General features: G+C 41.0%; 1 protein-coding gene across 1 annotated transcript; it reads left to right on the forward strand.

The window, feature by feature from the left end:
• The first annotated feature begins 13,907 nt into the window (after positions 1-13,907).
• LOC149236716 (uncharacterized) lies at positions 13,908-14,519 on the forward strand. The gene has a single exon (XM_089369012.1). The coding sequence runs from the start codon at positions 13,908-13,910 to the stop codon at positions 14,517-14,519; it is 612 nt and encodes a 203-aa protein (XP_089225138.1).
• Positions 14,520-21,383: the final 6,864 nt, after the last annotated feature.

Here is a 21,383-nt window from a genome sequence, read left to right on the forward strand (position 1 = left end):
GTTCACTAATTGTTCACCATATCGTTGGATTAATGCTTTATCTCTCTTACAACTTCATGTTTTGTTTTATTTGTCTTTCCTGGAGACCACATTGAAATCTATCATCTAAACCCCAAGACTAGACTGTGAGGAACTTAAGCCCAATTTCTTGCTTCAATGATAGGCCTTATAGAAAATCCCATCCTCGTAAACTAGCATGTCCATCACATATTTTCCGTGCCATGCTTCCACAAGGACAATCAATCATGGGCCATCTATATCCATATATTTTGGTAGGGATTTTTCTTCAGCTTCTTCCAAAAGGGGGCTAATCATCTCCTATGGTAATGGATTTTGTTGATTCTCTTCAAGATACTTTTGCATGAACTCTATAGGTTTATGGGATTTACCTTCTACTGATTGCATACATGATTGAATGTTGACTTTCCATAGAGACTCTTTCAGAGAGGAGAGGGCCTTGAACCTATTTTTAGACTAGGGATTTGATTAGGATTTGAGATACCTTAAGGACTCAACTTTCTTCTTATTTGGGGTATTTTTCCCAAAACAACTGGATCTTTATGAGAATGATTTTCTTCAAATGTTTCCTTGGAATTCCTCAAAAATCCCTAATAAGATGTTCGTATTGATGAAAACACTTGAATCTAAAGGGGACTTGCTCATAATCTAGAGATTCCTTCCAAACATTATCTTAATAGTAAATATCTGTTGAGGTTGGAAGAGGCCAAGAGATATTCATATAAACACATATTTGTTAATATGGAATGTACCTCCCTCTCTTGGTAGCCTCTGATACTTTGAAAAATTTTCTGGTGGAATTAACGATGCCTTCAAAGGTTTCCTCCTCCCAATATTCTTTTTGGGAGATAAAAGAGGTGAACCTGCATCGAGGATCCAAGAAAATCCTCCTTCTCTAGATTATGCTCCTTTTGTAATTGCATGAAGATCCATGCATTGTTGAAAAAATATGGCCCTCCTTCAAAAACCCTCGATGTCTGTTCTAAGCTAGAGAAAATGACTATTTAAAGACCCTTGGAACCTAACTCAAATTCTATTTGACCTGGGGGGTTCTATTTGTTTCAGATCCACCCAATCAAAGTTTTCTTAGAAGGCCATAATCCAATAAATTTGCTGATCAGAGCAAATTGATATTGCATATAAGACTAGATACATTCTTCGATCTTACTATATGTAACCTCATATTTTCAATACTGCACAACATTTTGCAAGCAGCACCTTGGATTTGTAGCTTGCCGTGATGCACCTAGTGGATGGTTTGTTACGAACCCAAAAACCCAATTCATATAAGTTTTCTATGAAAAGGATGTTGAAGATGAGGAGATTGACGAGAAATTTTAGTAGATCCACTCATTATTAACTCCCAAAACAATATGGCTCAAAGAGGGAGTATATAACCCTCTCACAGAGCCAAGCACAAACAATTATGCAGAAAAAACCCTAGAATTTGTAGAGAAGAGTCTATATATAACCACATACATTAATAATATTATAAATCAATATTATAATATATAAACTATAAAATAATTATAATTATATAACAAACATATGTTATAATATATATATTATAGTATATAATAATTATTAATAGTTATATATTATATTATATGGATAACTAATTAGTATTAACTATATATTAACTATTAATATATATATCAATATATAATCTTAATTAAATGACATTAAAATATAAAAGATTACTATATATGATATACTATTAATTCTAATATTCCCGCATCCAAGTGCCTCTTCACTCAATGCATATACTACTGCCATCCATGCTAACACACTATAACACATTTACGGCCAAGGTTGGGTGATGATCTCACTCAAATTCTTGTGCAACTCACATTCAATGTGAGAGCAAGGGTGGTGAACATACAAAACCTGAGAATTTACACAGTACTAGGGATATGGATTTTGGGGTTAATTTGTAGGACAACATACATTCCTACATTTATTATGCTCAATAGGTAGCTCATCTCCGCTACATTTGTTGATATCTATTGCAAATCCCCATAGATTTCGCTAGCCTTAGCAACTGGCCTTTGTTACACTTGTTGGCCTCTACCACAAGTAGTTATTTCATTGCTCCATTGCTATGTTGTTAGCCTCTATTGCAATCACTCTTGGAATGACCTTGCTAGTCTGTGTCATTGGTCACTATAATGCTTGCTAGACTCCATTGTTAAGATTCACCACATTTGTTGTGAAACTAAGGCAAAGGAGATTAGAATTATGAGTAGAAATTCTTCTTCCCAAGTGGCCATGGTATGAGAAAGAGGTCATGCCAGGTGTGGTGGGTGGGGTCATCCTCCCTTGACTTGGCATGGTCCAGGATTGGAGCAATATGTTAAAGATTTGCCTCAACATATTGGCTCCTGATCGCTGCCATGGATGTAATGACCCACTTATAGTAAAGTAATATTTATAAAATCAAATAAAATTAATTAAATTTAAAATTTAAAATTAAATAAATTAAAATTAATAAATAAACTTTATTTCAAATTAAGATATGCAGATAACATCAAATAAGATTTGGTTTATAAAAATCGACATGTATCATAATTGATACACGGTGATGGAGGATGTCGGTAATGGAAATTTATAAGAAGGAAGGGACGGTTGGAGGTAGGGCACGGGGGGAAAAGGAGGAGAAAAACTTATACATAGAGTCTATTTATGATCAGGAAGAGTTGGGCCTTACTTGTTCTGAGGTTTCTGGGCATGGGGGAAACAGTCTGCTTTGACTGAGAAGTTTACTGGACTGAGTAGCAAGGTTTTACTTAGTTTGGCTGGGTGGTTTCGGTCTTTTGGTAACTGAAGCAGGAGTAGTTGAGGCTTCATTGACTGTAAGATTACAGGTAAGTACTTTCATTGGTTCTATCAATTAAATTTATAAAATTTAGGAAATTTTTATTACAGGATCATGATGTGTAATTTCAGAAGTCTTTACTGTCTCTGCATTTATTATTTCTTATACTATTAAGAAGGAATAGTTGTTAAAATAATTCACAGTTCTTACAATGGAAGCTCAAGAGCTCATGAATAACGGTGATGGTCCTTAGTTGTCAGGAACATGTTGGGTCGTCATTTAAGGGTCTAGGAAGAAGTCCTGTAAATTGAAGAAGGAATAATTTCAGACATGGTATTTCCTTTGGTTCATGCTCATTTAGCTTTGACAACCCTTTCATGGGCATCCAGAATTTAATTCCCTTCTCCTCCACCACCTTTAGCTTCTCCTAATTTATCGACAAAATCATAAAATTTAGGATCTCTTTTTCAAGGATCCAAACCTCCCATCCCTGAGTTCCAAGGCCCTTAGAAATCCAAGGAAAGGGGACCAGGTGGCATTAGGGAGCAAGCTCAAACTTTTGCTGAAGTGGAGAAAGTTCACATTGCATCCAATAAGGCTACAGCTATAACTACTCAAGAAGGTGAAAATTCACAACATAAGGCCACCATTGGCTGGTATGGTGTGTTCATGAGTGGTAATGACTTCTATGGATTACATAAGGCTATGATGACCCTTTATAATATCCTACCAAGAATGACCAGGCCTGTTAACAAATTCTAGGAAAGGTTTTCACAGTTTTTGCTTTGTCACTGTTTTTTCTATGCTCTTTTGTTGTCTTTGTCATGCATGTTTTTGTTAATGTATTTTGGTATAAAAATAGGTCCTCAAGATTTATCGGGAGAACTGTCTGGTTTCCATCTCAAGGGAAGATGGTCTCTCCCCAATATACACTAAGCTAATATGGTTTTGGTACCCTGAATGTACTCATCTCAGACATTGTATGCACACGTTAATCCATTCATGTAATCTATCTAATTACTGAAAATCTAATGAAATTTTTCTTACTTACAAAAAAAATATTAATTCTAATATTATTAATTAAGTAATTTATAATTACACAAAGATATAATATCTTTTAAGGGTGTTTCAAAAACACTCAATGGTCGCTACATCCATGGGAAAATCCAAGTAGATCAACCCGAAGGGATCTACTAGTCATCCAAACAAGAAATGCCTAACCCCAAGGGAATCAAGGAGATTTGATCCCGTGACCACCCAATCGATGAAGTAATTAACAATGAGAACTTGAAAAACTAAGCTAACCCTTGGGACTTACACAAAGATATAATATATGGATATAGTGAGTATAATATTTATTTATAATTAATATTATATACATAGTATCCACACACGCACACATTGACACACATATATAAATGAATATTATAAGATTGTTGTATTGGCTACAACCACCCTCCAAAATTTTTCCCTAGCTTCGTTTTGGAGCCTCCCTACCAACCTTCCTCAGCAGCATGTCTTGCCTTATCAAGTACATAAGCTTCAGTGGTTTTCTAGCAGACTGCCAGCGTGTGCATGATGACTTGTTGCATCCCCCTCACAGGCTATTTTCTGAACTTGGTCTAGCTGCAGGCTGAGCAACTCCCTTAAGAAATTGCGCAATTCTGGAGGGGAACCAACCTTCCCTCTAGAAATTGCGCAATCCTATCTGGCAGCCTGCTGGGCTACAAAATTGCGCAAATCTGTCTATCGCCCTTCACTAGAAAAATTGCGTAATCTCTCCCAATAGGATTGGTCAGCCCAAGAATTGCGGTATTCTGGGCAACAGTTAGTTTCTCAGCCCAAAAACTGTGCAATCCTTTTGGGAAGCCAACCTAGCTCCCTCCTAGAAATGCGCAAATTTTCCCCTCAGTTGAGCAGGCTGTTGCATGTACCACTGAGTTGACCAGTTCTATCCGGGACCGAAAAAACTTGACTTGCATGCATGGGATTCTTTTTTTCCTAGAATAGCAAAAGAAACATGCAAAAATAATCCCTATATTTTAGGGATCTATTTTTAGCAGCTACAGGTTACATGCAAAGATTTTTTTAGAACCCTTCCTCCAAGTGTTGCTTTTTCCTAGATTTGTGGCATGCGCGTCATGAGCCTCAAACTTATTTATTCGATGCTTTAGAGCTCATTTATTCACATTGATCTTGGAGCTCTGACATCCCACAACACATCCAGGAGTCTTCGACACATCCAAATCAACTATTTCTTGGTAAGTCAACGTAACTTGTCTTTTGTAGCATTTCTGTCACTTTTTGGGTTTTGGCTTGTGTGAGTATTGTTTGCTTGATTTCTGTGAATGCTTATTGTCATTTACATGCATACTAGCTTGTACTAACACCATTTTAGTTTTCTTTAGCATCTCACTGCTGTCGCATGCATGAAACTATTCTGCACGAACGGTTGCCGATTCGGCGACTTGCTTCACCCACATGCATGCTGCTCCATTTTCTGAATCTTTTGTTCACTATTTGCATGCATGATCATTCACTCCTGATTACACTCAGTATCGCCATGCATTCACATTCACATTTTCTTTCAGTTGCCCATCGACGGGTCTAGGCAGCCTTTGCCTCACCAAGACATCATTACGCATTCCTGAGAGGGAAGGCTCTGTCTTCCTCTTAGAAAATGTGCATTCTTGCTCAGTGGCTGTCCTCTAGTCTTGCATTGTACAATTTTAAGGGACAGTGACTACTGGCCTAGAAAATTGTGCAATGTAGTCACTAGGCCTGCAACCATTGCCAGCTAAAATTGTGCATTGCGCAATTCCAATAGCCAGTAGGCCAACCTAGATTGCGTATTGTGCAATTCTAGTAGCCAGCCCACCTCCTAGACAGCCCAGACTTCCTTTTGCATAGTTCTGGAAGCCAATCTCTCCTAGCCTCCCAGGAAAAATTGCGCAATCCTTGCCAGTCAATCCCCAAGTATGTTGCATGTCATTCCTCAAGTTTGATTTTGTTTTAGCTGACAGATTTCTTGCCATTCATGTCGCTATGTCTCCAGATCTAGCAGGTGTTCTTCTGCCTCTTAGAAATTCAGGATCAATGGCCTCCAAGAGAGAAGGATCAAAGGACACTAACGGAAGTGAAACTCGAGCAAGAGTTGAACGAGTGTCTACAAGTTTGCTGGTCTATGAAGACACCAAGCTGATTGTAGAGAAGGACATCTAGCTGAAATGGAAAGAGGTCAATGATGAATTTGTAGGCACATTTGGGGAAGATCTCAAAGATCGCCAAGTCTATGTGAACATCCACAAGTATGCCTTGTACGAATTGCATGCAAGTATCTCGTGCTCCCATGCACGGACATGATACATTGGATTGTCTCACACACTGATCTCGAGACGATGACATTGAGCAGTTTCAGCGGGATGAAGATTGCTACCTTCAGGGCAAAAGATTATGAACATATGTACCATATGTTGAAGCCCGTGATCACCATGGAGACACCCTTCAGCATACCCAACAATGCCAACTCTAGAGATATATTGAAGAACTAGGTGTAGGAGCCAGCTAAATTCAGGATGACACCCAACCTGGTCTACATGACGAAGATACTATGGAAGGAGTATCAATACTTGATCATCCTTTCATGTCATATGTATGGCCAAGAAATCTTGAAAACCTTCCCACAGAGTTGGGTGATCACATTGGACCAACTAGACAGAGAATGCAAAGCATACAATTGGTCTGACATGTTGGCTCACCAGCTGAAGGAACAACTAACAAGGGCTTCAAAACCACCCAAAGGTATGCAAGCAGAAATATACATGTCCCATGTTGGGATGGGGTACCCTAGGGTCAATTTTGGGGCAATAGCCCAAGTTTTGTTGTATAAAGATGTAAAGTATCGACAAATTGTGGTCACGGAACGCGTAGATAGTTAAAGAATCATAAAGGGTTTTACCCTTCGTTATGTAAGTCAAGTCATCTTTTTGAGGATCTACCCATGGTCCACAGACCATGGGATTGAATAAATATGTGTGTCTTAGAGAGTCTAAGGCAGGAAGAAAAGGACGAAGATGAATGTGATGGGTCAATGGAAGGAAAAGCGTAGAAGTCTTAGAGTAGAAGGAAGGCTCTACAGCTGTGTGTGCAGAGGCCTAGAGTAGAGTCCACAGCTGAGTGCGCGGACCCCTGCAGCTGAGTGCATAGGGAAGTCTTGAGTCTGTAAGCTGAACCAAATATTAATAAAGAAGATTATTGCAGAAATTCCCATGTTTATCTCTTTACTTCTGTTTTATATGAATGCGCTTATGCTGTGATGAATGATGGGTTTATGAAATAATGATGTATTGATTCGCAAATTTACACGATTTATGTTGTTACTTGAACACAATTAATATTAACTGTTTACATGAAGATTATCTTGTCGTATATTAACGTTATCGAACACTTAAGTCGATCTAAGTAATCACTAGGTTAAGAGTAATCTTTGATGCACATAAGTAGTTGAATCATCTATTCAAGGTCCGCGAAAGATAGTCGTAGACCTTCGCGGAGGTCTAGAGGCTGACTAAAGGAGTTATATCGATAAGCCATAAAGGCTTATCGATCTGCGTGAAGGAAAATTTAGGGCATGAAACAACATCACGTTGATCTCTGGGCGCGGAAACTTGGTTCCAGCTTCCCCCCCATACTACTTCGGGTGAGACATTAGTCTGTACTCCACAGAATGATGCCAAAACGGCCATTAGTGTAGGGATTTGTTTGGCACAACTAACTATGAACCTGGGTCAGGACCCACTAAGCCACAAATGGTTTTGTTTCCAGGACTAGGATCAGCATAAAGAGATGTGTGATGTCGCATCACTGGAATCCAACAAAGAAATAAATTGAGAAGTGGTTGGATAGAAAGATCCACGAATTCATGGTGCAAGAAAACAAAAATCTGTGCCTGATAAAAGAAAAGTGGTTGGACAGATACTTATACACAGAGATACATGAGATCTTCTTCTGCACCTTCCCAATCGAACTATACGAGTGGATAGCTAAATTAGTAGACGACCAAGGAAGGTGGAGGCTTGACGATCGAATAGTGTGGACCCTGGAGCTAGTGCGAGGTTGGAAGCCTTCGAAGAAAAGATCGTGCGCTCTGTCGATAACTGGATTGATCAAGTCATAGGAGGATTTGTGACAGAATTCACAGTTAATACCTTAGTCAACTACAATGAAGCAGAGTGTGCTTTTTCAAAAGACCGCGAGGTAAGTATTTGAAATCTTTGAATACTTGGATTAAAATGCTCTTGTGTGCAAAGTGGGTTATGCCACTGCCTTGATGTTTGGATCTAGGCGATGTGGATGATTATTTAGAAATCAAGAGAGAGAAGTTCTTGAATACAGCTGTTAATGGGAAAAGTGTCTACTCAGAACGCCCCTATCCCACTAAGGTGTGACAGTACCTTAGAAACAAACAGAGAAAACTACTTTCGTATTCTTCTTTATGAACTATAAACGAAGAGGATTAGGATGAACCAACCTGTGTCTTGCGCTAGTCCTTTGATCCAATCTCTCTCTCCTCTTTGACAGCTTCCAGCTACCTGCTCCCTTACTTGCCTGGCCTCACCAAGTTCCTGCAAGATCACAGAAGAGGAAAACTACACAAAGACATGGATTCATATTCATAAATAGCTTAGGATCAGATTTAAGCTAAACATGCAAATATAACAAAACATCATTGATACACAAGCATGTAGGAGAAACTCAAATAGTTTTATTGATATAACAAGAAGGTCCAGGAGGAGTTACAACCGATGATTCCTTATCCAGCATCAACCCCCCAGCAAAGGAATCCCCTCTTCACCTCCAACAAAGCATAAATCACCCAATACACTGATCTATATCTCAAAACCAACAGCAATTCTCTTCAATGTACAAAATTCCAGCCTCCAACCTCTGGATCTCTGGGATGAGAGATCTATATATAGATATTTGTAGAGGTGTGAGTCAGCTCTGGGTTTTTGATTAGTGTCTTCTCTCTGATAGTTCTTGATGCCACTTGGAGATCTCATTGATCTCTTACTCATCCTTGGGCGATTTTGAGAGGCAAGTGTCCCATGAGAAGTTTCTGGAAGATTCCATGATCATCCACCTCGCAAACTGTCTCCGCCACTTGTCTTTTCCCGTCCATCGCACCCTCACAGTGTATTTAGGTGCACTGAAACGCACTTCCCGTGTGTACAAGGTGCGCTGCATAGCACCCTGGCCATGGAGCAAGTGCGCTGATCCAGTTTTGACCAATTTTGAGTAGTTTCTGGTGGAGAACTTCTGGGAGAAGCTGTAATTTGTTGACCTTGTTCCTTTAGGAGTTAGAACAACACTTTTAGGGACTTAGGAGCCCTTGGTTTATGGACATTTCATGCTTAGAGCTGTAAGGCACAAAAATGTCTATAACAACAGCCCATTGATAGAATCTCCTTCGAGCGACGACGAGGGAGTGGTACAGGCCTCACCGTGAAGCACTGTACAGTTGATAAAGCAGGTTTTTTCGCGAATACCTCATCCGCCCACACCACCTCCACCTTCACCTCCACAACACACACCTTTGCCCACACTACCACCACCTCCACCACCATTCAACATGCTGAATATGATGAAGCTACCCATTTTCAAGGGCTTGGGAAGTGAGGACCCGTATCAATTTTGGTTCATTGTGAAGGCTGTATGGACGACACAGAATATTACAGATGATCATATAAAGAAGGAATAGTTGGTTACTACTTTATAATATCACGCGTTGACGTGGTACATTAAGTACTGCACGGATAACCCATTGGCATCGTTAGTGGACACTCAGAGTGCTTTGAACAAGGAATTCAGTAGACCTAAGTCTAAATTGCAATGAGTTGTTGGATTCAAGGAAATCATGATGAGGATTGGCGAAACTCCCTGGGAGCTGGATCGAAGAGTGAAGTGTGGAATCTGCAAATCCAATATGAATCTCACAGACAGTCAGCACCACGATTAGTTTATAGCCACGCTCCTACCTCACTTGAGGATTGCTTTGTCACAACAAAAGATAGGGACTCAGGCGGAAGCATTGGAGATCACAATGAGGTTACATGAGACCCCTATCCAGGATACGACATTGGGAGTTCAACAGATTCATGCAGAGTTGCAGAACCTCTGCTTGGAGTTGCAGAGCTTGAAGAAGGAAAAAGCGGCTCGGCCAGAGGTGTGCGAAGAAGTTTGGTGCCTAAAATGTAAAAACCAGGGGCATGATAAGGATCATTGCCCTGTTTTCGCAAATTATATGGCAGGGGGAGGGCCCATGCCTCTGAGGTAGGAAGCCCCAACAAGACCAAGTACACGACCCACACTGTGGTGCTCTATTTTTCAAGTAGCATGAAAACATGTAACAAACAATTGCCACTTGCTGCAAAAATTTATGCAGGAACCCCAATAGTTATTTTGTAATTTCTGTAAATCGGTGGGCCACAATGAGCATAACTGTTGTAGCTATGAGTTAATGATGGAGAGAACACTCACATATTGAATATAGATAGAAACTTAGCCTCTAGATCAAGGCGCTGAGGGAGTGCATGGAGGATATTAGGGGCGCAGATGAGGTTGAGGAGGAGGAGGACCCGGTAGAGGTTGAGGAAAAGTTATTCGCTACAATTACGGAGTGCAAGGACACTACGTGTGGGAATGTACGAACCAGACTCACCCATCTTGCCAATACTATACTCAGTTTGACCACTCGATAGAAGAATGCCCTATACTGATAGCTAAGATGCAAGAGAAGAGGTCGCAGCCTCAGCAGCCCACCTAGAATTTACATATGATGAGGGACGAGCCCTGCGAGGACGATCCCAATGTGAATATTATGCTGTGAAGCAGAATGATTAATGGTGATGATAAATGAAAGCATCCTGAAAAGTGAGTGGGTTTTCAAGGCTTAAGAAAAAGAAGTTGGGTTTGACTTGGAGCGTGCGAAGGAAACATTCATGGAAGCAAGGAAAAGCTTCGCTGAGGCCTCTACCTCAAGAAGTCACGCCAAGCTATCTGAAGAAGTTGACCCCTCCATGCTTACCACTTTCTTAGAGACTTGTATGAAGCTGCTGCGCAACAACAAGGTGGAGAAGGGGCTACAAGAAATAATAAATAAGTGTGTGGGTAAGGAAGGTGCTCCTGAAGGGCATCACGTAGTGAGAAAGATAGGCAAACACAAGGAGAGAACAGGGCACGAGATGAGGCTTACCATGCAAATAGGAGAGTATGAAATGGATCAAGTTATTCTAGATCTGGGGTCAGATGCGAATGTTTTTCCTAAATAGACATGGGAAAGAATGGGGAGACCTGCGCTGCAATGGTCCCCAATTCAGCTGAGGATGGAAAATCAACAAAAGATTATCCCTATGGGGAGATTGCATGGAGTGACCGTAGATATAGAAAGAGTGAGCGCATTGGCCGATTTTGAAGTAATAGAGATTGTTGATGATAGCAATCCATACCCTGTGATCCTGGGAATTGATTGGGCCATTGATATGAACGGGGTAATCAATTTAAAGAAATGAACGATGTTGTTTGAAAGGAAATCGCTCCGCATGGTAGTCGCATTGGACCCTGCAGAAGGAACGCGCTAAACTGAACAAGTCTGCAATTATGAGGAAAGCGATGATGATTTGGACCAGATCTATAAGGTAACAACGCGACATAAAGATTGGGTTAATCCGAAAGCCGATGTACGAATTGCATGGGATCAAAAAAGATCATGTATGTTAGATTTAGATGAAGAATTGGAGCACTGGCAGAATAGGTTTCATGAAGTATCTATGCTGCGCTATAATATGATGACTAGATCGCTGCGCTATGTATCATCCGAGGCAAGAAGTTTTCCTTACTATGATGGTATAACTGATGTAGACAAATTTATGGATGCATTTGAAAGGGAAGTACCAGAGAACCACATCGCTTCCAAGCACTGGATTTGGCGCTGCACGCTACACCTGCATGATGGTGGGGTATGTATAAATACAGTTTTGATGAATGGCGTGAGTACGAAAGAATGATGAGATTGTGGTTTGGTCACCTGAAAGTTCAGCTAACTGAAAAATACAATGGGAGAAATGATCCACATGATCATTTAGCAAAATGGACTAAGGTTTATGGAACAGAGCCACAACCAGAGTGGGTGCATATTTTTTGTCACACTTTGGACATCATTCCTATGAATTGGTACTTGGAAACAGAGCTTCGCCATGGTACCGCACAGTGGGGCATCTTAAGAGAAGGATTTTTGATGACCTTCATCTTTGAGGATGGGTTCGAAAACATCGACGAAGCACTGCAGGAGTTTAAGGTAGCAATCTTCAGAATATCGTAGGATCCTTTAGACTTGATTCACCCATATTGGAGCACCCAGCTGCACCATGCGCTGGAATGCTACAATGTGACTATTGAAGAAGATGATGAGGATCCAAGGAATATTAACATCCCAGAGGTAAAGGGCCACCGCAAAGTTGAGGGACCGCAGATAGAGAATCCAGACATCACCGCACCATTGAAGACTAGACAAGTGAACATTGGCACAGAAGCGGAGCCAAAATTTGTGAAGATTGGAGATTACTGGGATGATGCCACAGTAGATAAGGTCACTGAGTTTCTCCACGAATACCAGGATTTGTTCCCTACCAAATTTTTAGACCTGAAAGGTATCATAGGAGACTTGGGCATGATGAATATTACCTTGAAGCCAGACGCGAAGCCAATCAAGTAGAGGCCATATCGCCTTAATCCCAAGTATAAAGAAAAGGTCTGCTTGGAGTTGGACAAGATGCTTGCAGCGAGTATTATTGAACCAATGGAGGAATCTGATTGGGTGAGTCCAATGGTCATTCAAGAAAAGAAGCAGAAGGATGAAATAAGAATTTGCGTAGATCTCAAGAAGCTTAACGATGCTTGCGTTCATGATCCTTTTCCAACTCCTTTCATAGATGAGGTACTGGATAATGTTGGAGGGTAGGAGGCCTATTCATTCACTGATGGGTTCTCTAGATACCATCAGATTAAGATCGCGCTAGAAGATAGGAGTAAGACCACCTTCACGACAGAGTGGGGATGTTTCCAGTATATAGTGATGCCTTTTGGACTTAAGAATGCACCGACGATATTCTCGCGTGTAGTCATCGCGGCGTTCAAATAATTCATTCACAAGTTCTTGGAGGTATATTTTGATTATTGGATAGTGTTTGGGATAGTAAAGCGCCATGTAGCCAATGTGCGCTTGATGTTGGATACATGTCGAAGGTATCAAATTGTGCTAAACCTGAAGAAATGCTTTTTTTGCGTCCCTTTCAGAATCTTGTTTGGTCATGTGGTATGCAGGCAAGGAATTGTGGTGGAACTTGATAAGATCACAATAATAATTAATTTGGAGGCACCGAGAAGTGTTAAACAGATGCGCACAACACTGGGCCACACTGGAACTATCGGAAGTTAATTAAAAGTTATGCCCAGATTACCGCGCTTACGGAGAAAGTGGTGAAAAGGACGCTACATTCTGTTGGGATGATGAATGTCAGTGGAGCTTGGATGTACTGAAGGAGAAAATGGTCATCGCGCCAATCCTAGTATTCCGAGATTGGAAGAAGGAATTTCATGTACATGCGGATGCTTCATGTATTGCATTAGGAGTAGTGCTGACACAGGCTGGTGAAGGATAATTGGATCACCCTATAGAATTTGCGATAAGGAAGTCGTTTAAGGCTGAAAAGAATTACTCGACGACTGAACACAAATGGTTGGCTATGGTACATGCACTCTAGAAGTTTAGACATTACCTGCTAGGCATAAATTTCAAGATGTACACAGACCATTCTGCATTGAAATATTTAGTTAATAAACCTTTGTTGGGGGGGGGGGAATATGCAGATGGCTGTTGTTGTTTCAAGAGTATGATTTCGAGGTGATTGTGAAGCCAGGAAGGTTGAATGCTTGGCTAGACCATCTATAGCACATTGAAACTGGAGAGGATCCTACCAATTTGGAGGAAAGGATGCCTAACACACAACTCTTCACGATGCACGTAGCAGATAATCACTTTGTGGACATTATCCACTTTTTGACTACGGGGACGGCTCCAGAAGGATACAATAGTCAGCAAAAGAAAGAATTTGTGGTGCGCGCGATAGACTTTTCGGTAATTGTAAGACATTTGTATAAGATGGGATCAAATGAGATACTTAGACGTTATGTGCCTGATTTTGAACTGAATAGTATCCTCGCTGAATCTCATGGAGGAGTTGTGGGAGGAAGTTATGCAGGAAAAGAAACAGTGCAAAAGGTTCTACGCTCTGGATTGTGGTGGCTGACACTACATAAGGGTTATAAAGCATATTGTAGGGCATGTGGCGCATGTCAGAGAGCGGGCAGGTCATCGTGGAGGGATGAGCTGCCTTTGAATTCACAGGTGTCATTGCAGACATTTGAAAAACGGGCAATTGATTTTGTAGGACCGATTCAACCTCCAGGAAAGAAGATAGGTGTGCGGTATATCATCACTGCGATTGAATATTTGATCAGATGGGCGGAGGCCGCAACCCTTGAAATACTGTACCAAGGCAACAACAACAAAATTCTTGTTCGAATATGTATTGACCAAGTTTGGTTTCCCGAAGGTTTTGATGGGTGATTGTGGAACACATTTTCTCATTGAAATGATCAGCGTGTTGACATAAGAGCTTCGGTTTTATCACTAGAAGAGTACATTGTATCATCCTCAGGCCAATCGCATGGTCAAGGCTTTTAACAAGATATTGGAGAATGCACTGAAGAAGGTTTGCAACACACAACGGAATGATTGGGACACGCGCGTACCGAAAATGTTATGGGCATATAGAACTACTTGCAAAAAGCTTACTGGTCAGACACCTTTTCAGTTGGTCTATGGTGTGGAAGCTGTAATGCCTATGGAGTAATTGTGCCTAGTCTACGCATAGTGGCTTTCATTGGAATGGTGGACTATGGAGCCTTAGAAGATCAGCTCGTGAAACTAATGGAGGTTAAGGAAGATAGGTTTTTGGCTGGATTCCATTAGTAGGTTCAGAAGGAATGTGAAAAATCTTGGCATGATCGGCACATCAAACTGCGCACCTTCAAGGTAAATGATTTGGTTTTATTATATGACAGTAAAGGGTAAATGGAAGCCAATTGAAGCCATACATCAGGGATTTGGCCCAATTACTACATGATGGTAGCATAGTCTTAGCGCTCTAGGAAGCTGCAAGGAGGCGTGATACTATAAACTACACTTCTCGATTTATAGAGCTATGTGACATGGGGGTTGCGCGAAAACGAATGATGTCACAGTACTAGAAGAAGCATGAAGGGAGCTGCGCTATAGGAGGAGAGACCGTGCAATGCAACGAGAAAGTAACCGTTACAGTCACTGTTGATGATTTGACTGCCAGGAGAAGGTTAAGAGGAGCAGGGGGGCGGGGGGATGGCACTTAAGGCTGAAATATTTGGAGATCTGCCGCCAAATAAACATTTATGAACGGATTTTGGGGGGAATGGTCGAATTTGAATTTGAATTCGCCTATAAATTACGCGTGGTCATCCAGCAAAAAACACTTTGCATCCTTAGAATTTCTATGTTGAGCTATCGACCATTTATGAATCCTTAGTTTTTCATTGATTTAGTCGCTGCTTCTTTATTTAAGTTATCCGAGGATGCCCAATGGTTTATTCTCAACAAGATGTTTGGATCAGGAGAGACTATTAGTACTTGAGGGGCTGTCACCTCTAAGGGAGCTGCTCCAGAGGTAATGAGAAGGGAGGCTCCAGCTGTTGTGCCTACGATGCCGAGGTCGCTTAGGCCAAAGCCTACACTAGTAAGAGAAGTTCCCAAACCTAAGAAGGATAAGTAGAAGAAGCCCATGTCGGTGCGCGAGTCACTGAGGAAGCATGTTGCTACGCAAGCCCAAAAGAAATAAAAACTGAGCACTAAGGATAAGGGGAAAGTGGTGGATTTGGAGGCTGAGGAGGGCGCAGAGGACATAGACACTGAGAGAATGGATCCTATCTCCAAGTTTCCAGATTATATCCCTCCAAGCAAGGGAAAAGTGAAGGTCCCTAAGGACCAGATGCAGGAAAATTTCTCCTCAATACACCCCTGTTACCGGAGAATATCACTTTTGAAGGTCCGCGCTTGGCGTGTATTCTCATCTCAAGCTGGAAGACTGGGATCTGGTAGACCACGAGAGGTTCCCCCACTTGGCCATAGAAAATTACATGAAGAGGGTCTTTTACAAAGAATCATGTGTCACCGCGCTGGAGCCTGTGGAGTGGATTCGTGGAGTGAATTAGTTGGGGCTGCTAAACCTGTTATGGGTGCCCCACTACCACCGCTCTAACATCAACCTCATTGTGATCAAGAAGTTGGTTACCTTGATGCATGACGACTGTTTGTGGCTAAGCGTGCTGATCCCCATTATTGATATGCTGATCCATTGGATCATGCTATTTCTGCACTCAGGGTTGAATCTGGTCAAGTAGTTTGGTGGAAAGATGAGTGAGCGTGACCTTGCTGAAAATATGAAGGACAAGCTCAAATTAGTGAAGAAGCCACGCGGGTACTCGATCACCTCTATCGCTGACCCCACGGTGTAGATCTCCACACAAATCCTTGCGAGCAAAGTCATGAGAAAATGCCAAGTGGACAAGGTTCTGACGCCAGTGATTTTTTTGGCTGCCTAGTGTGTGGAGGTTGTGCAGTTTAACTGGGTGCACTACCTTTGTAGTGAGTTCCTCGTGAACTATCGAGAAGCGCAGGATGAGAGTAAAACATTCCACTATTCATGGTTTTTTCTCTCCATTGTGCTCGTCGCTTGGGATCTGCCAGAGGACAGTCAGTTTCCTCCCGTGGATAAGGATTTGCTGGAGGCTGCATAGTTTTCATCCCTTTGGGCAACAAAGGATGCCGCACGCGTCACAGATACCAAAATCTTTTGGGTGCTGGTGGAGGTGAGCATTCGCATGTAAATAAAATAGAAGCCACGGTTTTCACCAATGGTGTTTAAACAACTCTCGCAGTATGTTGAGTTCAAAGTAGATTTCCAACATGTCTACATCAGAGTGCGGAAGGATCTGCAATAGAAATGGTTTGACCTCCCTTGGCCACAAATGACATAATTCAAGAAACAATTAAGCGCTGGCTGACAGATTGGTATTCTGCATCTGATCTGGCCGTAGGCACTAGCAAGTCCGGGAAGAAGAAAAAGAAGGAAGTGACCAAGTAGAAGGTTTAGCAGTTGGCTGAGAAGAGGAGAAAAGAGACCGAGGAGAAGGCCTGGGTGGAAGCAGATCACGCCACGAAGTGGTAGGCTGAACAAGAAGAGCATGACTTCGAGCGCAGTGGTAAGTCTCCTTTGCCCCAAACAGAGGAGGAGGAACAGTCGGCGACGGTGGTCTTAAGGGGCAGAGCACTCCCTTCTAGATCAAATGGTACAGGGAGCAAGGAAAGGAAGGGCCACAGAAGAAATCAAAAGTGACCAAGCCGTCGTTGGATCCAATCACTTTGACTGATGGTGACCTTGATGAGATTGGCGGCAAGGTACGCGATACCACCACAGAACTGCTGCATCGGTTCGAGAAACAATAACAACAGGCCCTAAGTACCATTCAAAAGGATCTGCGCGAGCTGTAGATTCAGATGAATAGGATCCAGGTAGGCACAGTGCAAATCAACGTTGCATCAACAAGTTTGGCACCGGGGACCACTCAGGCAGCAGAGATGGTTTGATCAAAGGATCTCCAGGCAGTCGTGCTGCCAGATGGACCCTGGAGAGTGGAGGCGGTTGATGATAAGGTCATTGTGAGTTCTTTGAAGAACATCGGCCTCAACCTAGCTGTGCTCCTGAATGAGTATCTTCACATGCTACAGGCAAGTGTGATAGCAGAGTTCAGAGCTCGGGAGCAGCATGCACTCAACCTCATCAGTGAGTATCGGGTGAACAACGAACAAATGTTCATTGAGAAGACAAAGGTGCTGAAGGTGAAGGACACAATCCATGTGCACAGCGCTCTGCTGGCGACCGTAGTGGCAGAGGCATGTAGAAAGGTGCTGGAACTGCATATCTTGGAGGATGCACCGTTGGAGGCAAAGATCAGAAAGATGGCTGCGGGCGTGCGCGATGCCAAGACAAAAGTGGCTAGAGTTCAGTTCAAGATGAACCTAAAGATCACAGGATTGGAGTTGAAGTCACAGCCTTCAACCCTGCCAGAGGTACGGGAACAACGTGAAGCTGTTGTGAAATACAGAGTCACGCCGATGGATGCCGCGGTCGGGGATTGCATTGCGCTATTTGAGCAAGCCATGGAGGTAGTAATGACTCTACAGGAAGATCCCAACCTACAGAGATTGAATTCAGAAGTTCACAAGCTCCAACAATAATATGATGAATTGAGGGCAACAACGCGCACCGTTGCGACAACACAACGCCTTGCTAAGCTGCAGGAGGCAAAGCAGCTGCTTACATAGGTGGAAGCAGCGCAGAAGAAAGAGGCAGTCCTCAAGGCCAGATTGGGGCCTTGGTTTGATGAGGCTTACATTGTCCCCGCCAACATTCAGGAGAAATTAGCGAACTTGCACAGTACACAGTAGAAAATCAAGAAGGATAGTGTAGGACCAACCACAGAGCAGCGGGTAGAGTAGATCAAGCAAGTAGCCACGCAGAGCACGACTAAAGTAGCAGTTGCAGAAGTGGAGCTGGGGGATATTCGCAGTAAGATCTCCGTGCCAGCAGAGTGACTCGAGGGCGAGTCACGATCTTTGTGTTGGGGGCCTATTGGGATGGGGTCCCCAGGGGTCAATTTTGGGGCAAAAGCCCAAGTTTTGTTGTATAAAGATGTAAATTCTATGCAAATTGTGGTCGCGGAGCACGTACATAGTTAAAGAATCATAAAGGGTTTTACATACCATCTCTTCTACACTAAATATTCAATAAACTAACAAATCTTTCTTCATAACCATCTCTCCTCATAGACTTCAAGAAACTACACAAACTAACATAATATCGTTAGATTAAAAATGATTTTTTAAATATCGACAATAATGAATAAACCATTATATGAAATACAATGTTAACTAAATAATTTTCCAAATAAATAAATAAATAAATAAATTAAACACAATTTAAATAGGTCTCAGGATTATACACATTATTACAGATTAAATTTTTTAATACAAATATTTAGCCGACTAAAATTTCCAAAATATTTTCTCGTAAACACATATAAATCATTAGCTCTACTACATTAAATCTTCTCAAGATATTAAGTGTTCCCCCAGATGATGGACTCACTTTGAATTCCGAAACGTTGGTTCTGCCTTAGTAGAACATGCGTGTTCTTCCTCACACCACATCTACATTGAAGAAGCCAAACTCATCATTAAATAAGATCACCATTTAAAAAGGAAAATTAAGGAAGTTATATAAATTGAAAAAAGACAAAACAACATGAATCGAGATGATGGCTTAAAAATAAGCAATACCTGGAAACCTTTATTAACAAAACCTTGCAGATCCTAAATCCAACTATCCTACTAGTATCATTACATTCTAAATATTCGCAGGTCACATTATTTATTAAAAACAATCAACAATGATAATATCATTTATTAAAACATACTCCTTCACTAATTAATTACATTAATAAACTTATCAACTTATACTTACCTCACATTACACCTTATAATCATCAATATGCTACATAATCTTTATAAGCAATAACAAAATCATTAGATTACATACTAAATTAAAAATAATAATTCCTCACTAAAAACATAAACTAATTAATAATAAACATACAATATACCTCATACAATAATAATTTTCTTTTAACTAATCTTAAATCCATTCTTTTCATACACCTCGTAAACACTAAATATTCATTAAACTAACAAATCTTTCTTCATAACCATCTCTCCTCATAAACATCAAGAAACTACACAAACTAACATAATATCGTTAGATTAAAAATGAATTTTTAAATATCTACAATAATGAATAAACCATTATATGATATACAATGTTAACTAAATAAGTTTTCAAAAATAAAAAAAAATAAAATAAATTAATCAACTAATTAAACATAATTTAAATAGGTCTCAGGATTATACACATTATTACAGATTAAATTAATTAATACAAATATTTAGCCGACTAAAATTTCCAAAATATTTTCTTGTCAACACATATAAATCATTATCTCTTCTACATTAAATCTTCTCAAGATATTAAGTGTTCCCCTTGATGATGGACTCGCTTTGAAGTCCGAAACATTGGTTAAAAAACTCCTTCATAGGTCATTCCACACTCTTTCAAGGGTTTTACCCTTCGTTATGTAAGTCAAGTCGGCTTTTTGAGGATCTACCCATGGTTCGCGGACCATGGGATTGTATAAATATGTGTGTCTTAGAGAGTTTAAGGCAGGAAGAAAAGGATGAAGATGAATGTAATGGGTCAGTAGAAGGAAGAGCGTAGAAGTATTAGAGTAGAAGGAAGGCTCTCCAGCTGTGTGCACAGAGGCCTAGAGTAGAGTCCGCAACTGAGTACGCAGACCCCTATAGCAGAGTGCATAGGGAAGTCATGAGTCTGTAAGCTGAACCAAATATTAATAAAGAAGATTATTGCAGAAATTCCCATGTTTATCTCTTTACTTTTGTTTTATATGAATGTGCTTATGCTGTGATGAATGATGGGTTTATGAAATAATGATGTATTGATGCACGACTTTACACGATTTATGTTGTTACTTGAATGCAATTAATATTAACTGTTTACACAAAGATTATCTTGTTGTATGTTAAAGTTATCGAGCACTTAAGCCGATCTAAGTAATTACTGGGTTAAGAGTAATCTTTGATGCGCGTAAGTAGTTGAATCGTCTATTCAGGGTCTGTGAAAGACAGTTGTAGACCTTCGTGGAGGTCTAGAGGCTGACTAAAGGAGTTATATCGATAAGCCATAAAGGCTTATTGATCTACGTGAAGGTAGATTTTGGGCATAAAATGACACCACATTGATCTCTAGGTGCGGAAACTTGGTTCCAACATCCGCCCATACTGCTTTGGGTGAGACTTCAGTCTGTGCTCCGCAGATTGATGCTGAAAGGGCCAGTAGTGTAGGGATTTGTTTGGCACAACTAACTCTGAACCTGGGTTAGGACCCACTAAGTCAACATCCGCCTACATCTTGGATGAAATATGTGTCCGTCAGGAGTTCCTGGGCTTGAAGTGAGCATGGACATTGGTGGAGACCTTTGTGAACACTTATTGTAAGATGTTGTCTGAATGCAGCTTCAGAGGAGTTATCACACAGCTGTTCGATCATTTTTTCACCTCGGTTTACAAGATAGTATTCGAAAAGGATCCACTCTGCATGTCGAAGGAAGCAATGGAGGAACTGATCGACATAGCTGATTGGTATGCCTCACCATCCGGCACCTTCATACGGATCTACAACAAGGAGAAACCTCGACATGTTCTACCGAA

This window comes from Pinus tabuliformis, chromosome 8, assembly GCF_031772625.1.
Source record: "Pinus tabuliformis cultivar Carrire ecotype Pingquan chromosome 8, CPIR1, whole genome shotgun sequence".
Taxonomy (NCBI): Eukaryota; Viridiplantae; Streptophyta; class Pinopsida; order Pinales; family Pinaceae; genus Pinus; species Pinus tabuliformis.

What these genes read in the sequence shown, in the direction of transcription:
- LOC149236716 (XM_089369012.1), top strand. Translation starts at nt 13,908, where the DNA reads ATGCACGTAGCAGATAATCACTTTGTGGACATTATCCACTTTTTGACT.